This window comes from Budorcas taxicolor, chromosome 3, assembly GCF_023091745.1.
Source record: "Budorcas taxicolor isolate Tak-1 chromosome 3, Takin1.1, whole genome shotgun sequence".
Taxonomy (NCBI): Eukaryota; Metazoa; Chordata; class Mammalia; order Artiodactyla; family Bovidae; genus Budorcas; species Budorcas taxicolor.
The window spans coordinates 86143998-86171980 of record NC_068912.1 but is presented as its reverse complement, the minus strand read 5'-3'; the positions used below and the strand labels follow the sequence as shown (position 1 = coordinate 86171980).

The window sequence follows — 27983 nt, the reverse complement described above, 5'->3', positions numbered from 1 at the left end:
GATCACAGCTATGACTTTTATGATGTGCTTTACGGTTTCCAAGCCACTTAAAGTCCATTATTTCCTCTGATTTTTATAGTAGATCTTCCTTTAGAGATGGAATCATTGTCCACTTTAAATCTTCTGGATGAAAACGAAATCACTTACAACATAACTCATTTGCTCAAGGCCCCACTGGAGATGGCAAAACTGGGGTTTGGTTCCAGTTTCCTCTAAGTCCAGTTCCTGTGACATATCCTAGAGGCACTGGATGCTGTCCCCTCACTTCTGAGCAGATGCCCTGCCTTGGGGGGTGTGGGAAAGCTTATTCTTCCTGCTTTTCTTCACTCCCCCCACCCCAACAACTTCAGCCCCGAGGAACAGCACAGAGCTGGTGGCTGACTGGGGCAACGGTCAAGCTAAGTCTGAACTTCAGGCTCAACTTCTCATTCTCTGGAGGCCTGAAGGTAAATTTTTGCAGAAGTGAAGTAAAGAAAATAAACAACTCAGTTCTGGCCAACTGTTCTCCAAGGCACATCCGCTTTCCTGAAAGACAAAAATATGAGTACCTCCTCAGGTGGTCTGTGCCAGCAAGGGCGGAAATCTTCCACCACATCTTGCAAAACCTGAGCAAACAGCAGGCCTGCCTGGCCCTGAGCCTTTACGCACTCAGCTTATTTAATCACGACCACCTGGGGTAACCTAAGCCCGGTGAGGTCATTCCACAATCACACACTCCAGTGCCTTCAGGACTCAGATGGTCGAGCAACGGTGAAGATGCAGGCTGTGGATGAAACAAGTGAGCAGCTAAGGCTGACCTATGAATGTGGTCTAGCCAAAAGTCTTACAAAAATCCATTAGCAAATGGTAAGGACAAAAGCAAAACTCTGTGTTTACCTCTCTCTATTTTCAAAAAAAAATTGTTGAAAGTTAAAAGAAAGTAAATGTCAAAGCAAGGTTTTTCAAGTATGAGGCATCTTTTCCCTATGTCAAGTATCCCCCCATCATGACCGGGAATCTTCCTGCCAGGGTTCCCCATGCAGGGCCAACCTCATCTCATCCCACCTGTGTTTGCCTGCTCCAGGCTTTCCCCAGCCTCTCCTTTTCATGATGCCTTCTTCCCCAACTTGGGCAACAACACCCCACAATAGACTCTATCATCATCTCTCTTATGGGTGTTTTAATAGCTCACTTTCTCCCTAATTAATATATGTTCGCAGCAAAAATGAAAAAAAAAGTGTGAAAAGTATAAAAATATTAAAACATATTTTAATCCCCAAATCCAGAAAAACTCTTGTTAACATCTGACATAGTTCCTCACTATGTCAGTAAAGATTCACCTGGACACCATCAGTGGGATTACCCTCTGAAGTTAATTCTGAGCATGACTTTTGCTACTTTTTGCTTCCCCATATAATGAAATATTCTTGGAAAATGGTTAATGCAACATGCCTCTATTTTGTACTATGCCTGTAACCAGTTGTTGAGAAAATAAAACTAGAGTTTCAGATAGACTGAAAACCACAATCAGAAAACTAACCAATCTGATCACATGGAACATAGTCTTGCTAACTCAATGAAACTACGAGCCGTGTTGTGTAGGGCCACCCAAGACAGACAGGTCATGGTGGAGAGTTCTGACAAAACGTGGTCCACTGGAGAAGGGAATGGCAAACCACTTCAGTTTTCTTGCCTTGAGAACCCCATAAACACTATGAAGAGGCAAAAAGATAGGACATTGAAAGATGAACTCCCCAGGTCGGTATGTGCCCAATATGCTTCTGGATAAAGGTAGAGAAATAACTCCAGAAAGAATGAAGAGATGCAGTCAAAGCAAAAACAACACCCAGTTGTGGATATGAGTGGTGATAGAAGTAAAGTCCAATGCTGTAAAGAGCAATATTGCATAGGAACCTGGAATGTCAGGTCCATGAATCAAGGCAAATTGGAAGTGGTCAAACAGGAGATGGCAAGAGTGAATATAAACATTTTAGGAATCAGCGAACTAAAATGGACTGGAATGGGTGAATTTAACTCAGACGACCATTACATCTACTACTGCGGGCAGGAACCCCTAAGAAGAAATGGAGTAGCCATCATGGTCAACAAGAGTCCTAAATACAGTTGTTGGATGACAGAATGATCTCTGTTCGTTTCCAAGGCAAACCATTCAATACCACAGTAATCCAAGTCTATGCCCCAACCAGCTGAAGAAGCTGAAGTTGAATGGTTCTGTGTAGGCCTACAAGACCTTCTAGAACTAATACCCAAAAAAGATGTCCTTTTCATTATAGGGGACTGGAATACAAAAGTAGGAAGTCAAGAAATACCTGGAGTAACAGGCAAATTTGGCCTTGGAGTGCAGAATGGAGCAGGACAAAGGCAAGTTCTGCCAAGAGAACACACTGGTCATATCAAACACCCGCTTCTAACAACACAAGAGAAAACTCTACACATGGACATCACCAGATGGTCAATAACAGAATCAGACTGATTATAATCTTTGCAGCCAAAGATAGAGAAGCTCTATACAGTCAGCAAAAACAAGACCAGGAGCTGACTGTGGCTCAGATCATGAGCTCCTTATTGCCAAATTCAGACTTAAATTGAAGAAAGTTGGGAAAACCACTAGACCATTCAGGTATGACCTAAATCAAATCCCTTAAGATTATACAGTGCAAGTGACAAATAGATTCAAGGTATTAGATCTGATAGACGGCCTGAGGAACTACAGATGGAGGTTTGTGACATTATACAGAAGGCAGGGATCAGGACCATCCTCAAGAAAAAGAAATGCAAAAAGACAAAATGGTTGTCTGAGGAGGCCTTACAAATAGCTGTGAAAAGAAGGGAAGCAAAAGGCAAAGGAGAAAAGGAAAGATATACCCATTTGAATGCAGAGTTCCAAAGAAGAGCAAGGAGAGAAAAGAAAGTCATCCTAAGTGATAAATGCAAAGAAATAGAGAAAAACAATAAAATGGTAAAGACTAGAGATCTCTTCAAGAAAATTAGAGGTATTAAGGGAACATTTCGTGCAAAGATGGGCTCGATAAAGGACAGAAATGATATGGACCTAACAGAAGCAGAAGATATTAAGAAGAGGTGGCAAGAATACACAGAAGAACTATACAAAAAAGATCTTTACAACCCAGATAATCACGATGGTATGATCACTCACCTAGAGCCAGACATCCTGTAATGCAAAGTCAAGTAGGCCTAAGGAAGCATCACTATGAACAAAGCTAATGGAGGTGATGGAATTCCAGTTGAGCTCTTTCAAATCCAAAAAGATGATGCTGTGAAAGTGCTGCACTCAATATGCCAGCAAATTTGGAAAACTCAGCAGTAGGCACAGGACTGGAAAAGGTCAGTTTTCATTCCAATTCCAAAGAAAGGCAATGCCAAAGAATGCTCAAACAACCGCACAATTGCACTCATCTCACACGCTAGTAAAGTAATGCTCAAAATTCTCCAAGCCCAGCTTCAACAGTACATGAACCGTGAACTCCCAGATGTTCAAGCTGGTTTTATAAAAGGCAGAGGAACCAGAGATCAAATTCCCAACATTACTGGATCATTGAAAAAGCAAGAGAGTTCCAGAAAAATATCTACTTTTGCTTTTTTGAATATGCCGAAGCCTTTGGCTGTGTGGATCACAACAAACTGGAAAGTTCTTCAAGAGATGGGAATTCCAGACCACCTGACCTGCCTCCTGAGAAATCTGTATGCAGATCAAGAAGAAACAGACATGATCTGGACATGAAGCTAGACATGGAATAACAGACTGGTTCCAAATAGGGAAAGGAGTACATCAAGGCTGTATATTGTCACCCTGCTTATTTAACTTCTATGCAGAGTACATCATGAGAAACGGTGGGCTGGATGAAGTACAAGCTGGAATCAAGATTGCCAGGAGAAATATCAATAACCTCAGATGACATCACCCTCATGGCAGAAAGCTTAGAAGAAATAAAGATCCTCTTGAAGAAAGTGAAAGAGGAGAGTGAAAAAGTTGGGTTAAAACTCAACATTCAGAAAACTAAGATCATGACATCCAGTCCCATCACTTCATGGCAAATAGATGGGTAAACAGTGGAAACAGTAACAGATTTTATTTTTGGGGGGCTCCAAAATCGCTGCAGATGGTGACTGCAGCCATGAAATTAAAGATGCCTGCTCCCTGGAAGAAAAGTTATGGCCAACCTAGACAGCATATTAAAAAGCAGAAGCATTACTTTGCCAACAAAGGTCTATCTTAGTCAAAGCTATGGTTTTTCCAGTAGTCATATACGGATGTGAGACTTGAACTATAAAGAAAGCTGATGCCTGAAGTATTGATGCTTTTGAACTTGAGAGTCCCTTGGACTGCAAGGAGAGCCAACCAGTGCATCCTAAAGGAAATCAGTCCAGAATATTCATTGGAAGGACTGATGATGAAGTTGGAACTCTAATACTCTGGCCACCTGATGCAAAGAACTGACTCATTTGAAAAGATCCTGATGCTGGGAAAGTTTGAAGGTGGGAGGAGAAAGGACAACAGAAAATGAGATAGTTGGATGGCATCACCGACTCAACAGACATGAGTTTGAGTAAACTCCCAGAGCTGGTGATGGACAGGGAGGCCTGCTGTGCTGCAGTCCATGGGGTCACAAATTTCAGACACAACTTAGCAACTGAACTGGAAAAAATAAATGAAGAAATTGGCTTAAACTGCAGCAAATAGAAAAATTTGTTTTCGATGGTACCAGGTCAGTTGTATTATAAATACCCAAAATTCTCCTAGAAAAATCCATATATTGGGATAAAACTGGACCCTTAGAGTCAGGATCCAGGGTTACATTACTGGTTCCATCAGTCACCAGCTCTGGGCTCTGAGTAAACTGCTTATTTTCATCGACATATAAAATTTTCACTTGTCAAACTTGTGAAGTAATTGCTCTCCTAAGTACTATATATAGCTGATCAAGGATACCAGTAAAACAGGAGATTTGACTTGGGACTTCCCTGGTGGCTCAGATGGTAAAGCATCTGTCTACAATGTGGGAGACCCAGGTTCGAGCCAAGGGTTGGGAAGATCCCCTGGAGAAGGAAATGGCAATCCACTCCAGTACTATTGCCTGGAAAATCCCATGGACAGAGGAGCCTGGTAGGCTACAGGCTATGAGGTCACAAAGAGTCGGAAATAACTGAGCAACCTCCCTTTCACTTTATAAGTCATGAAAAGGAGTGCTACCTTATTTCAAGGCTTCATCCAGGATTAAGGGAAACACAGACTTTCTTCTTGGTGCATGTACTAACTCGCCATCACTAACTAACCAGATCAGTTACTAGAAGTGAGAGAATTGACCTAGGGTGTTTGAGTGAAGATCTTCCTAATCTTATCTCTATGATTCAGTGATATTTCTGAAAATTGAGGACTCAGACTCTTGCCTTTCATGAAGATATCTGCTGCTTTGTTGGATCAAAAGGGAAAACTTAAATGAAGAAAAGAAAATATATGTTTGCATAACACCTTTGTAATCTCCCCAGCTGTGCATGTCTCCTAATTCCACACCTGACCTTCTTTCCAAGAGAAGGGAGGGTGCTTTTCACACCCCATTCCTTCAGGGAAGCTTTCTTTATAAAGTGCTGGATCAGGTATGAGGCAGAGCAACTGAGCCCTAAAGACGGGAGTCTGGTGGGAATAAACCTGACCGCAGTGTTGACACTTTAAGTCAGTGGATTTTTCCGGTTTCTATTTCCTGTTCTGTTTCACTAGTTCTCGTTTAGTCACACTGAGGGGATCCCCAAATTGCTAGCTTGGTCTGAATCACTCTTCTCGGGCAGAAAGAAAGATAGTGAGATCACCTGACTGCAATACTGGCTCCAATTTTCCCCCTCTCACTGAACCCCCATCATTTGCAATGTGATTTCATAGCCCTTCCCATAAAATTTGTACCATTTCCCCTTTGCCTTGAACTGGGGCTCACAGTGTGAGCTGCTTGGGCCCCGGAATGTAGTGGGAGTGATGGTCGCCAGTTCCCAGCCTGGCCCTTGGGAGGCACTGTGTGCTCTCCTCCCCCCTGGGATCTTGTCTTCTACATGCACACCAGATGGGCTAGCTTGCTGGAGGAGGAAACTTGGAAAAGAGCCCTACTGTCCCAGCTGATGTCATCCTAGATCAGCCTTCAGCCAGCTGACCTCCCTAATGGGCAAAAGAGCCCAGCTAAGAACAGTGGAGCTCTCAGTTCAAACTGTAGTCTTGTGAGCAATAATAGACACTTATTGTTTTAAGCCATTGAGTTTGCCACCTTTGTAATGCAGCAATGTAACAATTGATACATATGATATGAATTTAGTGAATCTTAAAATGGAAGGGCCTTTAAGTAGGAAAATTCTAAGTGTGTTAGGGAGAGCACTAGATTAGAACTATATATATAACAAACAAGGACCTACTGTATAGCATAGGGAACTATACTCAATATTTTGTAATAACCAGTAAGGTGGAAACCTAGAAAGAAAAAGATATATATGTGTCTATAACTAAATCTTTACCATGTGAGCCAGTAGCTCAGCTGGTAAAGAATCCGTTTGCAATGCAGGAGACCCTAGTTTGATCCTTGGATCAGGAAGATCCCCTGGAGAAGGGATAGGCTACCCACTCCAGTATTCTTGGGCTTCCCTGGTGGTTCAGTCAGTAGAGAATCTGTCTGCAAAGTGGGAGACCTGGGTTTGATCCGTGGGCTTGGGAAGACCCCCTGGCAGAGGGAGAGCATGGCAACCCACTCTCGTATTCTTGCCTGGAGAATCCCCATGGATAGAGGAGCCTGGTGGGCTGTAGTCCATGGGGTCACAAAGAGTTGGACATGATTGAGCAACTAAGCACGTAGCTAAATCACTTTGCTGTACACCTGAAACTAATACAATATTGTAAATCAACTATACTTCAACAAAAATTTAAAAGAAACCAGAAACTTGAGTCTTCGGCCCTTTTATGCCAATTCCTTGGGCACATGACCTTGGATGAGAAATAACTTTCTCTTAATCCTAATTTCCTTTCACTGAGAAAGGAGATACTAATTGTTTTCCTAACTGTTAATAATTGGGTTGCTGTAAGTATAAAATAAAATAATTTGCTTGCAAATGAAATCTGTAATAGGAAGGATGTGTTTCAACTCTAAATAACAAAAAATAGAGTGAAGAAAGAAAAATTATAACACTTAAGATAAAACAGCTGAAACTCTGTACTATAATCAGAAACATAAAGCTCTTGTAGGCAAGTAGTCTAGGCTTCCCAGGTGGCGCTAGTGGTAAGAATCCACCTGCCAATGCAGTAGACTTAGAAGATATGGGTTCAAACCCTGGGCTGGGAAGTATTCCCTGGAGGAAGGCATGGCAGTCCATCCAGTATTCTTGCCTGGAGAATCCCATGGACAGAGGAGCCTGGCAGGCTATAGCCCATAGGGTTGCAAAGAGTCAGACATGACTGAAGCGACTTAGCACGCACCAAGGCAGACAAGAAGTCTGGAAGGTTTTCCAACATCCTCATGTCTGCTTTCATATTAAAAAGTGACTCGTCCAAGTGAGCAAAGGTGGCAGAGAACCAGAGAAAGAAACAGAAGATCTAATTGGAATCAGTCCAGATACACGAAGGACAGTGCCCTATAGCAGAAAAGCCTGGGCTCTGTATCATGCCTACATGGGGTCAATTTCCAGTCCCTCCCTTTCTGTGCCTTTGTGGCATGATCAATAAGATTATACTGTCACAGAATGTCAATGTATATTTAATTTAACTCAATGATAAGAAAATTGTTGCAAAATTTAGAGCATTCACTCACTGTAGCATTTAGTTACTTTCTTGGGAGACGTTTCTAGGAAGTGCATAGGCTTTATTTGATAAACCTGGTCAACATTGAGTTCAACCTCTGCTCTGTGAGCTTTGTGACTATAGATACCATAGTTGACCCTGTTAAGCTGTAGTTTCCTCCCTTATCCCCAGCGTGGTGACTGGAATTTGGACTTTGTAACTTTAAGGTAGAATACATGGTCCATAAAACTTGTACTGGTTTTTTTTCTACCTAATCATTGTCATATTCTGAGGGCTGCATAATTGACACATAATAGGTGCTCAGAAAACATTTATAGAATTAAGGATTTGGGAAATTATTTAAAACGATCTCAGCAACATACTTAACTCATTACCTGGTAAATATGAGACTTTTCCTTCCTCATTTCACAAAGATATGAGTAAAACACCCCTTTGGAACTGGCTGGCTGGGAAACATGAGAGAAAGAGTTTTCTCTGCATTCTCTTTCATATATTTTAAGTTATACACCATGTAAATGTATTCACTAGATTTGTAAAGGATTGCTGTTATTCAGTCATCAAGTTGTGTCTGACTCTTTGCAACCCCATGTACCGCACTACACAGACTTCCCTGTACTTCACTATATCTCAGAATTTGCTCAAACTCATGTCCATAGAGTTGGTGATGCTATCAAACCATCTCATTTAAAAAAGTAAAAGGACCTCTTCAGGAAGAATCTCATCTACTTAAGCCCATGGCATCTAGAGTCCCTTGTAATGCCCATAATGATACGGAAGCAGACCCTTTACTGGAACCTCCCCTACCCCTTTCTTAGCAATTAGCTTTATGTTTTTGTGAGTGGGAAGCACTAAAAAGATCTTGGAACACTTTAAGTTCTATAAAGATGGCAAGTGCCCACCCTCCTTTTGAGGCTAAGTTCCTCTCCCCAAAGTTCCTGGGGACCGAACAATTTAAAGCTGAAATCTCCATCAGAGTCAAGCCAGGGCTTAGGACATAAGAGAATGAATCCCGGTGATGCTCAGCCCAGGGAAACCTGCAATGCACCCACAGCAAGAGTGAGTCATGCTAGGCAGGGCTATCTACAGACATGCCAACTAAAGCAAGGTATCACAAGAGGAGCAGGGCTGAGAGAGCAGAAGAAGGGCTGAGAGAGGGACTCTGGGTTCCCACACTCCTATTTCCAGATACTCACCTATTGAAAAAGGCAGAAAGGATTCCCTTTTTTTAAACTGTCCATTTTCCAAGAAATGCTCTGGATTGAAGGTGTTGGGGGTGGCCCACTCCGCAGGGTCCCTGTGCAGTGCAGTCAGGTTGGTCGCAACCAGGGTTCCCTGGAGAAGGCAGGGGACTCATGCAAGACATGACACACACCACAGATGTGTACCAAGGGGCAGCAGCCCCCCGGGCTCCCACATCAGGGCTGATTGAACTTCTTCAGCCTCCCCAACCCTGTACCTGCTGAGCTCAACCCCTAGAACCCTGCTCTTTGCCATGGGACAGCTTACAATGATGCACTGGAATTGTCTGCTGGGAATTTTATCAGCAAAATGTGGCTACTCTTAGTGCAGAATGGGAAGGTGTGTGCATCAGTGAGAGAATAATGTGACAGTGGGCAGGCAGTTCTGGACCAAAATCAACCCAGTTGCTCAGTGAAGTGGTAAATACGGCAGCCTCCCCAACATGAAAAATGTCTCATTCATCTGTTTCTCCCATTCTCTTCCCTCCATTATCTCACACATTCCAGAGAAGGCTTAATAATACAATCAGGTCACCCAGTGGAAAGAACCACTATCCTTCCCAGCTTGCAGCAAGAAACCCAAGAGTCCTCCTTAACGGCCCCCTTTATTCATTCTGCCTCCATTCCATCCTTTTCCGGGCTGGTCAATTTTCCTTGAAATTCCTCTTGATTCTATCACCTCCATGTTATTTCCCCCCCACTGCCTGGTCCAAGGTACTACCTTGGTTGTCCACACTCCTACAGGAGGCCTAACTACAACTCTATATCCTCTCCCCCCTCCAAGTGCTTCACACACGGAAAGCAGCGTTAGCTCTGGACATGGTTTAGTTATGTCACTCCTAGCCACCCAGCACTCCTGGAACTTGATAAAAACCCTCCAAATAGCTCTCCTCACTCAGATTAAGGACCTGTCACCAGCCCTCTATCTGAGTCACAGTCCTTCTGCCTGCACTCCCACTGTATCAAGCCTTTTTCAGTTTCTCAATCATACCACTTGTTCCCATACCTTTTTGCATGGTGGCCTCTGGGCATCTTCATGCCAGTGACTACTCACTAGACCTGCCAGTGCCAGGGTCTTTATCCCTGCCATGAGCCCCAGCTGCCCCTGCCTCTGCAGACCTTCCAATATTAGTAGGTAGGTCTGGTCCAGACTCTTATGAGGTCACTGCTATTTTTCCATGGGTCTCAGTGTACACATGACCCAAGAGTGGAATTGATGCTTCCTTTAGTCCAGTGGAATTCCTGCAATACAAGGCTGCTGACATTCAAGGCCAGATTCTCGGGGGCTCCTCCTCCTGATGCCAGACCCTCAGGCTGGGAAGATTGCCTTGGGGCTCAGGACTTTCGCTCCTGTGGCAGAACTTCTGTAGTATAATTGCTTCCAGTTTGCAAGTTGCCCACCCAATGGGTAAGGGTCTTGCAGAACAGTACATCAGAAAAAAAAAATCTTACAAAACCAATCTCTTGAGCTAGGATGGTTCTCTGCAGCTAAGTGAATTGTTATGAATATGTGAAGATCACCTGTAATGTCATCTAGACCTCAGAATTCATCCATAAGATGGTCAATCAGCAAGAAAATAGTAAATGAAATCACGGCAGGAATAGCTGCTTCTCCAAGGGCTGCAGGGACCATGACCAAGGCGAGCCCAGAGCATAGGCTCTTCTGGTTTTATCTTGAAATCAACCCCAGGTTCGACTCACAAAGAGGGACTCAGACAAACTGAAATGGATCCATGGAAATGACTAAGGTGTTGAGAAAGCAAAACTGTGAACGTGCAGTGTGCAGAGAGGGCACTAGTGGGGACAGGAGAGCTGACTCCTGAGATCCTAAGAGTGATTGGCAGAGTGTAGAACTGCCTTTGTGAGGACAGGGAACTTAACAGGGTCCTACTGAGAACAATTTAAGGAGCTTCTTTTAAAGCAAAGTAAAGTGACTCCTGTGGAGAAAACATGGTATAGGACAAAAAAAGATGAGCCTGGGGCTCAGAACACATCTATTTCTTTAACCCAGCTCTTGTCACTTTGTACACCAGAGATTTTATGCAAGATCAATCAGCTCTGAGCCTTCATTATGAATTTGTAAAAGACAAAAAAAGATAGAATTATTCTGAGGACTGATTAAGTTGAAAGAACCTATATAGTCCATAGTACATGATCACTGCTTAAAAACCATTCGTTCTTTCACTCCTTTTGTGATATTCAAAGTGCACAGGCTTGGACTGATTCCCTTGTGAGGTAGTCCCATCAAGGGACTGTAAGTCAAGGCTGGAAGAAATATCTGTGGGGATATTATGTTAGAAACACCAGTTTAATGTGATGTTGGCCTAGGAGGTCTCTACCGGCTCTCATATTTCAACATTCTAAACCCCCAGGATTTTGAAACAGAATTTTCCAAAATAAGTCTGGCAGGTCCCTATCCTGTGAAAAGCTCTTCCGTGGCAAAGAAAAGGACCTCATGGCAAAGTCTGACTGAGAATTGCTGCCTGCTGTTTCCCCACAAGAATTAACAATGCACGTCAGGTAGTAAAAAGAATGAGAAATCTCACAGTAGAGAAAAGCCAGCCTTTGTCTGAATATGTTTGACGTAGGAATCCTCCTTCTCCTCTAGAACAACTATTAACATTTATTTGAACTAATATTCTAAAGACCCCATGTAAAGAAAAATATCTAGAATTACATCAGTGGTAATATATCTCCCTCTCCAATTAAGTGTTTCCCTAAGACAAGAAAACACATCACATTTGCCATTGAGATTTCCATCATTTACAAATATGAGCTTGGAGATCTGAGGCTGTTGGTGTGAGCCCCTAATTACCTTGGGCAAGTGGTATCCAGCCAGGGTGGTGTCCACTGCCACCTCCCGGGGCACGTTCAGAGGGATAATGTTCCCCATTCGCAGCACCTCATGGATGACAGCATTGGTGTAGGGCATGGACTCTCGAGCGGCTGTGCTTGGCTGTTGTGATTGGCCAAGCACCCTGTCAATCTCAGCTTGGACTTTTTCTGAAAAAAGCAGAGGTGGTTCTATTATTCTGTTTTTCCATAACTCTCCTTGAGCCTGGTTTAGTTAAGGAATGAAATAACCAGCATCAAAATGGCTATCTTAGGCTCTCCAGACTAGCTTCTCAGGGAGGTATGAGAGTGGGAAGTGGGCCCTGGTGTGAGACAAATTAGGTGGAAAACTCTTGCTAAACAATATTCCTGCTGCAAGTTCCTAAAGCTGTGTGAGCCTCAGGTTCCTCTTATTAGTGAGGGTGAACCAACATTCCCTTTAGGAATATTGAGAGATAGATGAACTAATTTATGGAAGCATACTGACCTGGCCTAGGCCCATCCACTAATGAGCTCACCTTGGATTTCGGGGTTAAGGGCCATGTAGAGCAGCCCCCAGCGCAGGGCGGTTGAAGTTGTCTCTGTTCCAGCAAGGAAGAGGTCCAGGGTGCTGTAGATGAGGTTTTCTTCACGGAAACTTGAAGCAGCATCGCCCTTATGCTAGAAAACACAGCGATTATTGGCTTATCCAGATGGTTCTTAGTTGCCACAACATAGGAGGCTTCATCCTAGTGAGAATATGGGAGGAGAGATTCCCCTAAGAGAAATGACTTTTCCTTTGACCATCTCAGCAGGAAGAGGCTTATTATTGCAGTATCATTAGCATCTTCCTGCTTCAAGTGCTGGGAGCTTTGGTCACCTTGGATGGATGAAAATTGAGAGAATCTTTTTACTTCCATATGTTGGGAGAATCTATTATTATATTGGAAATATAATAATATTTGGGTTACAATATTAGCCACACCTTTCACTATATGTACAACTTGACCAAGTTGCTAAAGCTCTCACTCTGTGTTCAGTATTCACTCCTCAATTGGCATTATGAACTAAGTGAGATGGAAATGTCATATAAGAAATCCTCAACAAATGTTTGCATTGATACCAGAAAGAATAAAATTAATTTCTCTAAAGTACAATTCTCGCAATTCCCCATTAACATCGTCCTGAGGTTAAACTTCTCTGATTCCAACAATCATTCCTCATGGCCCTCCAGCATCTTCAGCACTTTCCTACGGGAGCTTCAATGTGTCAGTGTCCCTCTGTGTGCCTGCACACCTTATAACAAGTGAAGTCTCCTCCTGTCAGGAGGAATCAATACTTCTATTAATGGTATAACAATAAGGTGAAATAAGAGAGGAGACAGGAAAAAATTCACCATTCTTTCAACTCTAAAAGTTGAAAATGAGTCAAAAACGATGACACTGATACAGTGATGAGTATTAACCACAGGGCTTAATATGTTAAAGGACCTATATCCAATTTGGCCTTTTCCCCGTATCTCACAAACAACATTTGAAAGTGCATGAAATAGGGAGGAGGGAGGAAGGCAAAAGTCCTCCACTTGAGACTAACCTTTGGCATCTGACTCAGCTTCACTTATACTCTGTGCCGGGGAACTGGGGAAGGGGTAGGGGACTGGACATTGGTAAAAGTAATAATGAAACAATGCTTCTTTTCCTTATTGTGTACAGGTCTTTCAAATATGGGTAGAGGACAGAAATAGACTATTAAAAGGCAGTATATGTGGGCTTTCCAAAGACCTCAAGCTGAATACTCTTAAACCAATATCTTTATTTTGAATGTTATCATCAATTCTGAGCTAATGATCTTCCTATACTCTGAAATAGTGTCTCTATTTTTCCAGCCTTGTGCTAGGCTGAATAATGACCCACAAAAATGTCCATGTCCTAATCTCTGGAACGGGTAAATGTTTTTCGACAGATGGAACTTTGTAGATATCATGAAATTAAAGATCTTGATATGGATTATCCTAGCGCACCCACTGTAATCAGAAGAGTATAAGAGGAGACAGGGAGCAAATTAAGAGAAGACACGAGGACAGTGGAAAAAAAGACATTACATCAGTGGCTTTGAAGACAGAGGAAAGGGGAGTGAGTTCAGGGGTACAGACAGCCTCTAGATGCTGGAAAAGTCCATCAATGGATTCTGCCCTAGAGCCTCCAAAGAGCCAGCTTGCCCTGACCTTGACTTGATAAATGTTGGTTGTTTTAAGCCACCAAGTTTATAGTGATCTCTTACAGCAGCAATAAGATATTAGAATCATCTCATTTGCTCTCTAACACTACTCAGGAAAACACTCAGGTTCCCTCACCTTTTCTATTTCCTGGAGATAAGCATCAATGAAGTCTCTTGCTTCAGCAGGATTCCAGTCTCTCTTGTGGTTTTCAATCATACGGGCAACAAACATTTTCAGTTTCTCCAAATTATTAAAGAGTGCTTGGTGCGGACCCGGAAGGAAATTCATTATCCTTGGAAAGACATTGTAGAGCTGATGGAGAAAACAAAGCAATCGTGGAGACAAGGAGGTGCCCGTTTTCTACTTTTGAAGACAAAGAAACCATTGTATCTCTATATGTATTTTCTTTGCTTATATTAACGCTTGGAATCACCCTTGTCTCATCTTCCCTGTCACACCCCTCTTCTTTCCCCTCTGGCAAAGCATTTCAGCACTCCATCCAAAATAGAACCATTTTCAGACCACTTCTCAGTACTCCATGTGTTTGTCATTCTAGGACAAAGCCCCAACATTTCTTACCTAGGTGCTTTAAGGCCTCCCAGCAATTTCTCTGATTCTCTCCTCAACCCCTTTCCCAGTCTGTTTTCCACTGAGCTGCCAGAGAGATCATTTAACAGTTTAATCAGATCATTTCACTATTTATCTTTCAATCCTCCAATGACTTTCCATGACATTTAGAGAAATTCGACACCATTCTCCTGGCCTGGAGCTCCACATGAGCTGGCCTCTTCCACGCCTGCCCCCTCTTCTGCTATCACTCGCTGCCGTCTTACTCGCTCTTAGTCTTTCTAGTCCAGCTCCGTTGGTCTCTGTGACAACATCAAGAATGGCAATGTTTAGTCTTTTGGATTTGCTTCCTTTAATGAAGATTGGTCTTCCTCTGGAAATCGTATAATTCTACCCTTTTATTTCATTCAGGTTGGCTCTTGCTCAGAGATATATTATTTGATAATACTATAATGCAGTACTTCTGGAATCTCTTCCCATTCCCTTATTTTATATTTTTTCATGACACTTTCCTCTAATATGTTTGTATATATCTTTGTGCATGAAACACCTCTTTCTAGCTAGCTAGTTAGTTATGTTAAACATAGATATGTGTTTATCTATCTTACCATTATGATGTATTCTTCATGCAGATAAGACATTTTTAATAAAATTAAGTGTATTTTGGATATATTTTCCCTAAAAATATCTGGTAGAAAACAGATAGCCCAACATAATGGAAAATTGTCTAGACTTCAAATGCCTTTGAATATTAGCTCTATCACTTTCTAGCTATAAGGCTTCGGGAATAATAATAATGACAATAATGAAGATGATGATGTAATTTGTCTGGGCTTAGTATAATCTGCTGCCATTGGGGCACCAGGGTTATTTTCCTTACTCAGTCACATGAGATCTAATCCACACTTAACACACAGCCAGTGGATCACTATGTGAATATGCTTAAGCATTCCCATATCTACTTGCCCATATTAGGATGCTCCATTTCATCTTTAAAGGGTTGTTGTAAAAATTGACTGAAATAAAGTATGACAAATGGAATTGTCAATCATACTGCCTGAGCTATTTTGGGCCTCTAAAAAATGCTTATTACCCCCTGACTCACTGTCTCATCCAACCTTCTCAGGAATTTCTTTTCCCTGGGAATAGTCAACACATGCTCACTGAGGTCCCAGACTTCCTAAGTTCTGTCTTAATAGGAAGGAAGAAAATGGAATTACTGAATGGAGGGGTTACCATGATTAGAAGTGACAATAAGAAATGTTGTTCAAAAATAATACTGACAATAATAATCATAGTAGCTCATATTCATTATGTCTGTTTTCTGTGCCAGGATTCATGCTAACTGCTTTATCAGGTTAGGTGAGATGGGTTCATAAACCTCCAGGCAATGTTACTTTTAAAAACAATTACAAGTAAATCCTCCTTTACATACACAAGGGTTTACCCCAACACTTAGGGCTGATTTTCCCATAACAGTGCCTTCCAAATACACAAAAGGGGCTGAGAAGCCAAGCAGATGAGCAGAGCTTTTGACAGACTTACAACCCTAGCAGGACAAAAGGAGATGGCAGGGATTACCAAGGACAGGGTGACGGGTTGAATCTCTTAAATCCATATCCTAGAAATTTAGAAAACTGGTAGGAACAAGTGTGGATGTGCATGGAAATAGATCAATGGTGGAAACCATTAAGGATTTTTACACACAGGTGTATATGCAGGAGAGATGAGTGGATGTGTCCACATGAACAATAAAACAGAAATGTTCATGGCAGCTTTATTCATAACTTCCTCAAATTAGAAATCCCTCATATGTTCAATAAATCTGCAAGCATTATTCTAAAGAATAACAATCAGTGGCACCTGCATGCAGAGGAAAACTACACAGAGTAAATTAGAAGACCCAATAAATAAATTTCAAAACAATGAGCTGAGTTAGAGCCAGGCACAGAAGCATACATCTGAGGATCACAGAGGTGTGGGACTAGGGAGGGACATGGACAGAAGGGACTCAAAAGTGATGGCAGTATTCTGTTTTTTAAGGAAAAGAATGTAGCGTATACCTGTATGTCATGGAAAGTACTGTACTTTATACAAATGTTAGTAATGCTATTTATCGATAGTAAATACAATATTATAAGAAACATTAAAGCCAACAGATTGATTTCAAATAAGTTTAAAGTCAGTTTAAAAAAGTTATCTTTACAGTATTGTGAAGTAAAATGAAGTAAAAATAAAAAGAAAAAAAAATAAAAGAAAAAGCCAGAGGGGGAAAAAAAAAGTTATCTTTTAGCTACAAAGGAAAGGAAGACCCCATCTAATCTGTGACAGACATTAACATATCTTTATGCAAGATAGGAAGTGACAACTGCCTCACCTGGCAGCACATTGATGTCTGCAGATTTAAGACCTCATCCAGCATCCTCAGCAGCTCCTGGAACTGATCATCCTGGTAGTCAAACCGCTCCCCGAAGGTAATGGAGCAAATAATATTGGAAACAGCATTGTTGATTGTAAAGTGAGGGTCGAAAGGCTTTCCTGGAGGAAGAAGAAGAGATGGAGCCTTCATATTGGATTGTTTCTATTTTACAGAGATCCTACTCTGTGTGACATATGACACACCGACTACAGAACCACCTCTGAAACTGTGACCCCAGGGTCTGACACTGGGCAAGTACTTAGTCAATGCATGGGAAGTCAAACTGATGACCAGGATTTAAACCAATATGTTTACTACCCATCTTTGTCTTAATTCATGAGCCCCATGAGGGCAGGTCATGGTTAGCTGTTCCCTGTTATCCCCTCAGCACTCTACACAATTCTGGGCTCAGGAAAGGCAGGTAGGCACTGATGAACATCTGGTTAGTGAACGTATGAGCCACAGTCCCTGCACCTATCCTATGACATGCTCACCGTTCTCCTCTCTTATCATCTGGATGAGGTAGGAGGCCTCCTCCTGAATGCGTTCCTCTAAGCTCTTCTTTCCTAAACCAAAGTTCCTAAGAGTTGTCAGGGCAAACCTTCTTTGTTCCTTCCATATGCGGCCACTGGACATGATTAAGCCTGGGAAAAGAAAGCCAACATTATGAAAAAAAGCCAACAAGACCTGTGATGTATCAGAAGGACGAAAAAGGGCTTTAAGGTGCTTGAAACTATTCAGATAAGTAATTTCAAAGCAATTGATATAATGGATTGAATTTACTGATTGCTTGCAATGCTGGAGACATTAGCGTTTTTAATACATTCTGGGATTTAGTACTCACTCTCTGATATACTTCTATATATATATCACTATTACCAAACTGCTGCTAAGTCGCTTCAGTCGTGTCCAACTCTGTGCGACCCCATAGACGGCAGCCTACCAGGCTCCCCCGTCCCTGGGATTCTCCAGGCAAGAACATTGGAGTGGGTTGCCATTTCCTTCTCCAATGCATGAAAGTGAAAAGTGAAAGTGAAGTTGCTCAGTCGTGCCCGACTCTAGCGACACCATGGACTGCAGCCCACCAGGCTCCTCCATCCATGGGATTTTCCAGGCAAGAGTACTGGAGTGGGGTGCCACTACCAAACTACTACCCCAATTTTGCTGATGAGAAAATTGAGGCACAGGAGATAAAAGTACACTCTGCAAGGTCACAGAGTTGGAGCAGCAGAACAGGCATTCATTTTCAAGTCTGCCTGACTCTGATGCCCATGCTTTGACTATTTGTCACACACTATATCTAAGTATTTGTTATAGTACATACTAAGCATGCACTAATGGACTAGATAAAATCAAAACTCATAAGGAGAAAGTGCTCAAAGATCTTGAAAAGATGAATCACCCAAGTAAACAAAGAATTGTGAATGGTATGCAGAAAGAAAATCACAGGCAAAGGATAAAAAAATCCATCATGAGGTATGCACAGAACTTCATTTATTTTATAACACAGGTGAGACCACTACCCTCTCAGTTCTTCATTCCAGTACACTCTTCCACTCCTTCTAATATCTCCCTTTCACTTCCACCATCTTAGTGAAGTGGTCCTCCCTGCTGTTCAGTCCAGGATCGTTTTCAGCCTCATGCTAATGTGTCAACAGCATGAGATGCATTTATCTTGAAACACTCTTTTCCAGTGGTGCTCAGGACACCACACTCTCCAGACTCTTCTGCTAATTCTCTGACTTCACAGAAATCACCATACCTTCGGTTAACTTTCAGTTCAGTTCAGTTCAGTTGCTCAGTCGTGTCTGACTCTTTGCAACCCTGTGAATCACAGCATGCCAGGCCTCCCTGTCCATCACCAACTCCAGGAGTTCACCCAGACTCACGTCCATCGAGTCAGTTATGCCATCCAGCCATCTCATCCTCTGTCGTCCCCTTCTCCTCCTCTGTCGTCCCCTTCTCCTCCTGCCCCCAATCCCTCCCAGCATCAAAGTCTTTTCCAATGAGTCAACTCTTCTCATGAGGTGGCCAAAGTACTGGAGTTTCAGCTTTAGCATCATTCCTTCCAAAGAAATCCCAGGGCTGATCTCCTTCAGAATGGACTGGTTGGATCTCCTTGCAGTCCAAGGGACTCTCAAGAGTCTTCTCCAACACCACAGTTCAGAAGCATCAATTCTTTGGCACTCAGCCTTCTTCACAGTCCAACTCTCACATCCATACATGACTACTGGAAAAACCATAGCCTTGACTAGACGGACCGTAGTCGGTAAAGTAATGTCTCTGCTTTTGAATATGCTATCTAGGTTGGTCATAACTTTTCTTCCAAGGAGTAAGCGTCTATTAATTTCATGGCTGCAATCACCATCTGCAGTGATTTTGGAGCCCCCAAAAATAAAACCTGACACTGTTTCCACTGTTTCCCCATCTTTATCTCCTATCAAATTTTGAAATGATGAACCTTTTCAAGCTTGGATCAAAGCTTCTTCTCTTCTTACCCTTAGCCTCCATTTCTACTAAATCTAATCAACTCCAAATATTTCAAATGACATCTATTGATGTGAACGTCTGTATCTGTGCCTCAGCTGCAGACATGTAACCAATTTTCTGCTTGATTCTCTTGGCTTCACACTCCGCATATTCATGACTGAGTTAATGATTTGCTCCATACAACTCGCCACCCAGGCCAATGAACACCTTGTTCTCCTCCACATCTTCCTTTTTTCCTTTACCTACCCATTTGGGTGTCTACCTCTATCTCCCTCCATCTAGGTCATCATGTCCTATTGAATATGCCTCCTGAATAGCTTAAATCAACTTGTCTTCACAGTCACTCCCCTAGTGTAACCTACTGGACTGCCATTTCTTGCCACTTCCCTAGTTCAGGCCACCACCTCTTCTCCCTTAAAATTCTACAATAGTCTTTTGCTCCTTTTATTCTATTCTTGACACTGAAGCTTAGAGAAGTCTTTAAAACTTACCATGTAAGTATGTTGATTCCTTTTACTACTTAAACATTCAGAAGCCTGCATTGTTATTAGGATAAAAAGCAATATCCTTAAATATGAACTATTTCAGGCAAAACTTCACATCTTCATCTTCATTTAATTATCTCCATTTAAATTCTGTTCTTCTCACACTGGATACCTTTCAATTCCTCAGTTCACTGTCCTTTTACCCATCTTAGAAACTTTTCATATTCTATTCCCACTAGTGGATTGCTTCTTCATTTTATTACTTGTTATTTACTTACAATAGCTTTTCCTGAGTCTCAGGAGCAGATTTGATACCTATACTAAGTGAACCCTGCTCTTATCTTCATAAAACCGAGGCATTAAATTTTAGCGTACTTGATACTGTCTCCCTTAATAACATGTAAATTACACAAAAATCAAGAATTTTTTCTGTTCTACTCACTACTCTGTCACTGGTGCCTCTAGTCCTCGGTTCTCATGGCAGATAATCGAGTGAATGGATGTAGGATAATGGGTGAAGTACTTCAAAGAGGGATTGAGAAATACCTGAAAAAATGATGTTTTTGTAGAAGTATAAAGTTTTTCATTTAGAATTTTGAAAATGGAAGTTTATTTAGTGCCCATTCTAAGTATTCATGCCAGACTCCTTTAACATAGATAGAAGGCTTGAGATACCTTTGGGGCACAGCCTTAATAATAGAGCATAAGGAACTGGAGGCAAGAAGGGATCACTTAATCAACAGGAACAAGCTGATCCACATCCGTTTTCTAGGGGGAGATCTGAGTGGGAAGGCAGCAAGAGAGTCTGAGGACGCATTGCTTTTTCTTTGCTTAAACAACACATCACATCACTGAGTGATGAGCATACTTATTTACCAAAGCACCCAGAGTGAGTTCAGGCAGGTCATGTCGCTTCTCCCAAATCCCTGACATTAGAGCTGACTCTGCCAGGTGCCCTGAGGGGGTGCCTTCAACAGGGAAATGCGGGCACTCAGGCTCCTTATGAGGAGCTTGGTCCCTGGGATTGTTGGAGATACTTTCCGCAGACCATAACAATATCAAACATACGCTAACCAATGTAAGAACTTACCTTTAGTGTTAAAGATACGCTCCTGGAGAGGCATTACAGGGCGGTTGGAAAAGTTTTCACCTTGGTGGACAAGCGCTTCTTTAATTAATGGTAATCCAGTTATAAGAACAGAAGGAAATGTACCAAAATCCAAGCTAAAAACATTCCCATATTTCTTCACAAACTGAAAAATAGTAGAAGAGTCACAGTTATACATGCACATGTCTGTGTGTTCTGGAATGGAGGGTATGTAGAGCTGAGGGAGATTATATTGAGGGGAATCTGTGTGTGTGTGTGTGTGTGTGTGTGTGTGTGTGTACCTTTGCTGTTGGAAATATTTATGCCTGTTTCCACTTCTCTTGCTGTCAACTTGACTTCAGTTCAATCCACTAGAGGATGTAGACATTCATTATAAATACTCATATATACGTTCACCTTACTTGGATTGAGTGAGCATATGTATCCTGAGAAAAAGGCATAAGGATACAATAAAATAAGCAAGGTCTCTAACCTCAAGCATCTTAGAGTCTAGTTAAGTGAGAGAATTCAGTCCATGTGGCTCACCAGAGAAGGCAGAGATATGTTTAGTGAATGTCTGGGGTAGAAAGCATGGACTTCATAGAAAATCATATCTGTTTAACCACAAGACAGTGTCCCCTTCTTCAACAGGTTCTAGGTGACAAAAAATTCATTACAGGGCTAGGCCCAGTCATAGACAAGAACACACTAGCTGGAGCCATGTAAACTCTATGCTTGGCTAGCTGTGAGATCTCGGGAAAGTTTTCTCACTTTTTTGTGGAGCCTCCACTCCCCTGTATAAGAAGGAGAAAATGATTTTTCGTTTACAGTTTCTGGGAGGGGTAATTCCCTGGCTGTCTGGTGGTCAGGGCTTGGACTTTCAGTGCCATGGATTCAGGTCTAACTCTGGACTGGGAACTGAAATCTCACAAGCAGGGCAGTGTGCTCTCTACAGCCCCGAAAAAGGGGAAAGAAAATTTCTGTGAGGAATAAAGAGAACAGCAATGGGAAAGACAGTTTGTTTTCAATACTGGCAGATAGCCACTCTAGACTCTGGGGAATGAATGGGCTCCGTGAGCAAAGAAGCATAGGTGCAGTTGCTCAAGGGGGCAGACAGGACAAGAGTAAAGAGCTGATGTACAGGGGAAAGGCACTGGTGGTCACAGACAGCCACATCCACTGGGTGCCACGCTAACTACCTTTCACCTTTTGTCTCATTTCCCTCACACCACCCTATGATGGTGTGTACTCCCTACTAGGGAAGCTAGACCAAATTTATCATTGCACCACATTGCTGTGGGTCCTTAGTTCCCTGAATAGGGATCGAACTTGTGCCTCCTGCTGTGGAAGCGCATTTTCTTAACCACTCGTCCATCTACCCTATGGCAGTAATTATGTTATTTATGTTTTAGTAAGGAAAATGAGTCATGGAGAAGTAACTTAGCCAAAGTGCCAAAGATATTAAGGACTGGAGGTGTTTGTAAGATTTAAAGACAGGACATAAAGCTGAAATAGCACTGGGAACTTAAGAGTTTACTGGATGTGACAGCAATAAACTGAGAATGAGAGTAACGGGGCAGGGAGAGGAGAGGAAGAGTGCGAGTGAAATGAAGAGTGTTTGGGTGTGTCACACACACATAAGGGTCCTGGGGCTAGGAAAGGTTCTTGGAAAGAATACCTCTCACCTGTGTAGGGAGATGGGATACAAGGCCGGAAAGGTACTATGAGCTAGACCAAGGAGGTCTTAATGTCAGGTGAAACACTTTATATCTTGTTTTGTTTGCAATTAAAAATTGAATAAGAGAGGTAAGGTGAGTGCTTAGTACTTGGATTTTGAAGGCATACAAATCCCTTTGTATCCAGCTTCCACTGGTTATTTTCTATGTGATACTTGGTCAAGTTATTTAACTTCTCTCTGTCTCAGTTTCCAAGTATATAAAATGAGGGCTCTTACAAATTCTCATCTTTAGGATTCTGGGGTTAGTAATCATAATACTAAGGTTAATAATAAAATTATGTATTTTTATTGATATATTTGGGAGTGTATTTTAGCAAAAGATTTCTTGTAAGATACTGACAAAGAAATGGAGGGAAGTGGCCAGAGAGTGTATGCAGGGAGCCCTTGCAGCAATCAAGCCAGACAAGTGATGCCTCATTTGCAATCAAAAACTTTTTTGTTCTTGAATTGGTTACTATAAATGTTTGAAGAGAGCGGGAGGGAGGTAGATATATAAACTGAGCATCAACTCTATGCTAGGCACCCTGGCAGTAGGCTGATAATCCTAACTTGTTTCTTATAACAACTCTATAATGTATGCCCAATTTTCAGAAAAAGAGGCACAGAGATATAGTGCATAGCTGATGGGCATAAAGTAGGACTGTTTCTAATTTGCTCTGTATGCCTCATCCTTAAAGAAAGCATGGACACATTCTCTCTCTCTTCTGCTGAGTGATGGAACTCCCTAAGGATTACCTGGTCACATTACTCCTCACTTAATTTCATGGGAATCCAATGGGACGGGAGTAGTGGTGACGTGTGCGTCTTCTGGGTCGTGTTCTTAAAGGAAAGTTACTTCTCACCACCCCCCACTTTCTCCTTTTCATGGCACAGAACTCACACTTGACACTGTTGTAGGGCCAGAGCACAAGACAGAAGCACTGTAGTTTCAGATGACCTTGTGGAGCAAAGCAGCCTTCCTATCCTGGTCTTCCTACCTACATCTCAACCTACTTGTGAGAGACAAATAAATTTCAATCTTTTTTACACCACTGTCTTTTGGAATCTTTTTGTTACAGCAATTCTATATAAACCCTTATAGTGGATTTAACCACCTTATCTACCATTTTCCCTTCTTAGTCCAATAAGAAATTTTTCTTATTTACATAAATGTTTCTATAATAAGCCAGACAGCTATGGTAAAGAATGTTGAGAAAATGGGGGAAAAACCATGCTAAGCAAATCAGCCAGTTTCTTCACTGCCTTCTTATTTTGTTTTAGCTCAAGTCGCTTCTACAACTTAAAATCTCCTGTCCACTTTACTCCACAGAGCCACTTGCCTCTGTTCAAGTTCAGCCAAATTTATTTCAACATTCTAGGAGGGTATCCCCGTGGATTCCCATTCACAATGAACCCACTTAATGACATCTCATTTGGTTACCAAAAATTTATACCACACATTTCACCATATACTCTTCTTGTATTATACCTGTCATATGATAAGCACTTCTTAAGTGTCTACTGGATAAGTGCAACCCTGAACAAAATCAATTATCTGCTAACTATATCATGAAAAGTCAAGTAGCATAAGTAGAGACCAGATTAAGATTCAAGTCCTTCTTTGGCCATTTTCAGTGTTGAGTCACTTAGGCAAATCACTTCGTTTTCAGTTTCCTCAGCCTTCAAATGGAGAAACAACCTCAGATGATACAATAAGCTATGTATGCATATCACATAAACTTTAGAGCAAATACTTAAGGTACCAAACAAAGAAACATACTAAAAACACTACAGTTAAAATAGAAAGGAATTCTTAAAAATGTTCAAGTGACCCACAAAAGACCAGAGAGAAGAAACAGAGGAACAAAAAACAGAGTGAAAAATAGAAAGTGAATAGTAAAATGGCATACTTAAGTGTTCACACATCAAAGTGAAAGTCTCTCAGTCCTGTCCGACTCTCTGTGACTCCATGGACTATACAGTCCATGGAATTCTCCAGGCCAGAATACTGGAGTGGGTACCCTTTCCCTTCTCCAGGGGATCTTCCTGATCCAGGCATTGAATCAGGGTCTCCGGCATTGCAGGAGAATTCTTTATCAGCTGAGCTACCAGGGAATCCCTCAGACAGCAAAAGTTACCCTAAACACAAATGATCTAGATTCACCAATTAAAAGAGATATTGGCACAATGAAAAAATGACCCACCTATATGTTCTATATAAAAACTCATTTCAAGTATAATCATATAAGTAGGTTAAAAGTGAAAGAATGGAGAAGCATATAGTATGCAAATCCTAATTAAAAGAGAGCTGGTGTGGCTCTATTTTATCAGATAATATCCAGGCAAAGAAAATCATCAGGGATAAAGAAGAACATGTAATAACTAAAGAGCCAATTCACCAAGATAATGTAACAATTTTAATGTGCATGAGCCAAATAAAAAGAGCTTTATATATAGCCAAATAAAAAGAGCTTTACTTTATATATAGCAAATATATAAAGTAAAACTATCAGAACTGATCTGACACATAGATAAACTTCTAATTATAGTTGGAAACTTTAACATGCCTCTCCTAATAATTGACAGAATTAGTAGATAAAAAGTCAACAAGGGTATAGAAGCACTAAACAATGCACTCACCTCTTCAAGTCTGTCTGATATATAGTACAGAATGCTTCAACAGCAGCAGCAGAAGCCATTATTTCAAGTATGCATGGACTCCATCTTAGGTCATAAAACCAACCTGTACATATCTGTTCAAAGTTGAAATACAGTATATGTCCTCTGACCCTAATGAATGCTGACTGTAAATCATTAACAGAAAGAAATCAGGAAGATCTTCCAATACTTGGAAATTAAACAGCACAATTCTTAAAGAAAGGCACAGGTTTAGAATCTTAGCATCTTGGCCCTAAAATTCTATATACTCATCCTACCACTTAGTGCAACCAACTGGCTGTTTCTCCCAGAAAGTGATGAAGCCATCTCCATCTGAACTTGAGTTTGTAATACAGGCTTGTGTTGAAAGTGCTCCAGGAATTTCTAGGGAACTAGAACTATTCTTTTTTGAGCACAAACTATAAGCTATTTTAACACTGAACATTCCTTTTATTTAATCATCACAACCACTTACCACAGTGTTGTCGGTCAGGAAGGTGCCTGTGCTGAGAGGCAGGGGGGCAGTTGATTCTTGGGACAGTGTTGAGTGATGAAGGGAATTTTAAGGAATTCAGAATGGCCACAGTTAGGGAGCCTTGATGGGAGATGACTATAAAGTGGAAAGAGGCTACAAGAAGGGATCCATGTGGCTCCCTAAGGAATATGAACTCTAGGAAGCAGCAGAAAGCACTAAGAAAATCTAGGCAGAGGATGACATTTTTAAATGAATACTTTAGTGAGAGTGGATTGCAGATGGAGGAACGTGAAGCTGAGGAACTGTGTCCTTGTGTGGATGGAAGCAATGTAATTGAAAAGTCGTGAGGATTTTGGTAGGGATGGCTAAGTGGGTAGAGTCCACCTGCAGTGTAGGAGACAAAGGAGACTTGGGTTCGATCCCCAATTCTGAAAGATCCCCTGAAGGGAATGGCAACCCACTCCAGTATTCCTGCCTGAAAAAAATCTCATGGACAGAGGACACTGGTGAGCTACAGTCTATGGGACTACAAAGAGTTGGATGTGACTAAGCGACTAAGCACACGCACATACATCCTCATTTTACAAATGGAAAACGGAGCCTCCAAGAGGGGAAGTATATAGCATTCACCCCTACCCCCACCAAGAATAAGATTATTGAAAAGAGAAGTGATCATACTATAAACAGAACGTCCCAGTAATATGTAACCAGACACCACGAAATGACTTTATTTTTTGAAATGACTTTAAAAAACATGTGTCTGTCACACTCCAGACTCTAGTAAAAGAAACGGAAGAGACAAAGAGTCACTTGGTCAGTCGAAAAACATTTACTGAGCATATAGAGAGGATTCTGAACCATATTCAATCCAAGGATCCCTGACACAAGAGAAAATATGCAAATGTTAAAGCTCCTGGCAGTATGTGAGGCTTCAGATGAGAGCTACAGTTCAATATTTACACTTTTTCCATCAGCTATATGGACCAAGAAACACTTTCCGTTTTGTACATTAAACCTGCAGCCCCTACCTCCCCCAAAGCGGATCGTGTCGGGACACTTAAAGAGTAAACAGTTAACAACAGTTCTGGAGAAGGCAATGGCACCCCACTCCAGTACTCTTGCCTGGAAAAGCCCATGGACAGAGGAGCCTGGCGGGCTACAGTCCATGCGGTCGCTAAGAGTCGGACACGACTGAAGCGACTTAGCAGCAGCAGCAGCAACAACAGTTCACCCCTAGAAAGCACAGCTGGAATCATTCCAGGTGACGGTGAGGAAAGAGAAGCTCAAAGCAGGGTGTACCCGGTTCCCGACTGAATGCTTCAGAAGCTCCCATGCTCCGGCCCTAGGTACCCGGAAGGCCCTTGTCCTGCAGGTCAGGTCAGGACGCGGCTCTGACACCTTCGCCCGCTCCTACCTGCTGAAGCTTCAGGTGCGCCTTCTCAAGGTCCATCTGGAGCGAGTTGCCTACAAAGGGCAGGCCCGCGGGCCCTGGCGGGAAGTTCTTTGGACGCCGTCTTTTGAGGAAATCAGCAAAGAAGAGAAAAGCGACGGTCCCCAGCAGGACGGTGCCAGGACGGAGAGCGGCCCAGAGGGCCGCCGCCAGGGAGCTCAGGGCCTCCAGCATCACTGCGATGTCTGGTTTCGCTTCTGTGAGGATCTGCGCTTCCGTGCGCTCAGCCGGGTTCCCAGGCCCCGCCCCATCCTACTGTCTCACCCCGCCCTTGCCTCCTCCCACCGCGGCTCTTCCCACCCCCCCCGCCCCCGCCCCCTGCTCTCAGCTAAGCCCCACCCCTGGCTCCCTGTGGCACCGGGTCCACCTTACCCCTCCTTGCCTTTTCTCAGGCCCTGTCTCCTTCTCCCCTCGCCCCAGCTTTCCCCCACCTGAGTCTGTTCTCTGGGCTGGAGCCCAGCCTTCCTGCTACCCTCTAGATGTCAGGCATGAGATTCCCTGGAGAACATTCTTGGACCTGAGAAAAGGCTAGGCTGGGAGGTTTTTTGTGTCCACTGAAAGAATATTCACAACCTAAACAAT

General features: G+C 42.3%; 1 protein-coding gene across 1 annotated transcript; it reads right to left on the bottom strand.

Annotated features, from left to right (window-relative positions):
- Positions 1 to 346: 346 nt before the first annotated feature.
- On the bottom strand, positions 347 to 27575 carry LOC128044629 (cytochrome P450 2J2-like). The gene is made up of 9 exons (XM_052636963.1): positions 27366 to 27575; positions 21105 to 21267; positions 17534 to 17683; positions 16998 to 17158; positions 14189 to 14365; positions 12375 to 12516; positions 11840 to 12027; positions 8980 to 9118; positions 347 to 525 (listed from the first exon to the last, which is right to left on the bottom strand). The coding sequence occupies exons 1-9, from the start codon at positions 27573 to 27575 to the stop codon at positions 347 to 349; spliced, it is 1509 nt and encodes a 502-aa protein (XP_052492923.1).
- Positions 27576 to 27983: the final 408 nt, after the last annotated feature.

Coding starts and splice junctions, on each gene's coding strand:
- LOC128044629 (XM_052636963.1), bottom strand. CDS start 27,575: ATGCTGGAGGCCCTGAGCTCCCTGGCGGCGGCCCTCTGGGCCGCTCTC. Junction 14,366..16,997: donor AGACATCAATGTGCTGCCAG/GTGAGGCAGTTG, acceptor TTTCTCCATCAG/CTCTACAATGTCTTTCCAAG. Junction 9,119..11,839: donor CTGGATACCACTTGCCCAAG/GTAATTAGGGGC, acceptor TGCCTTCTCCAG/GGAACCCTGGTTGCGACCAA.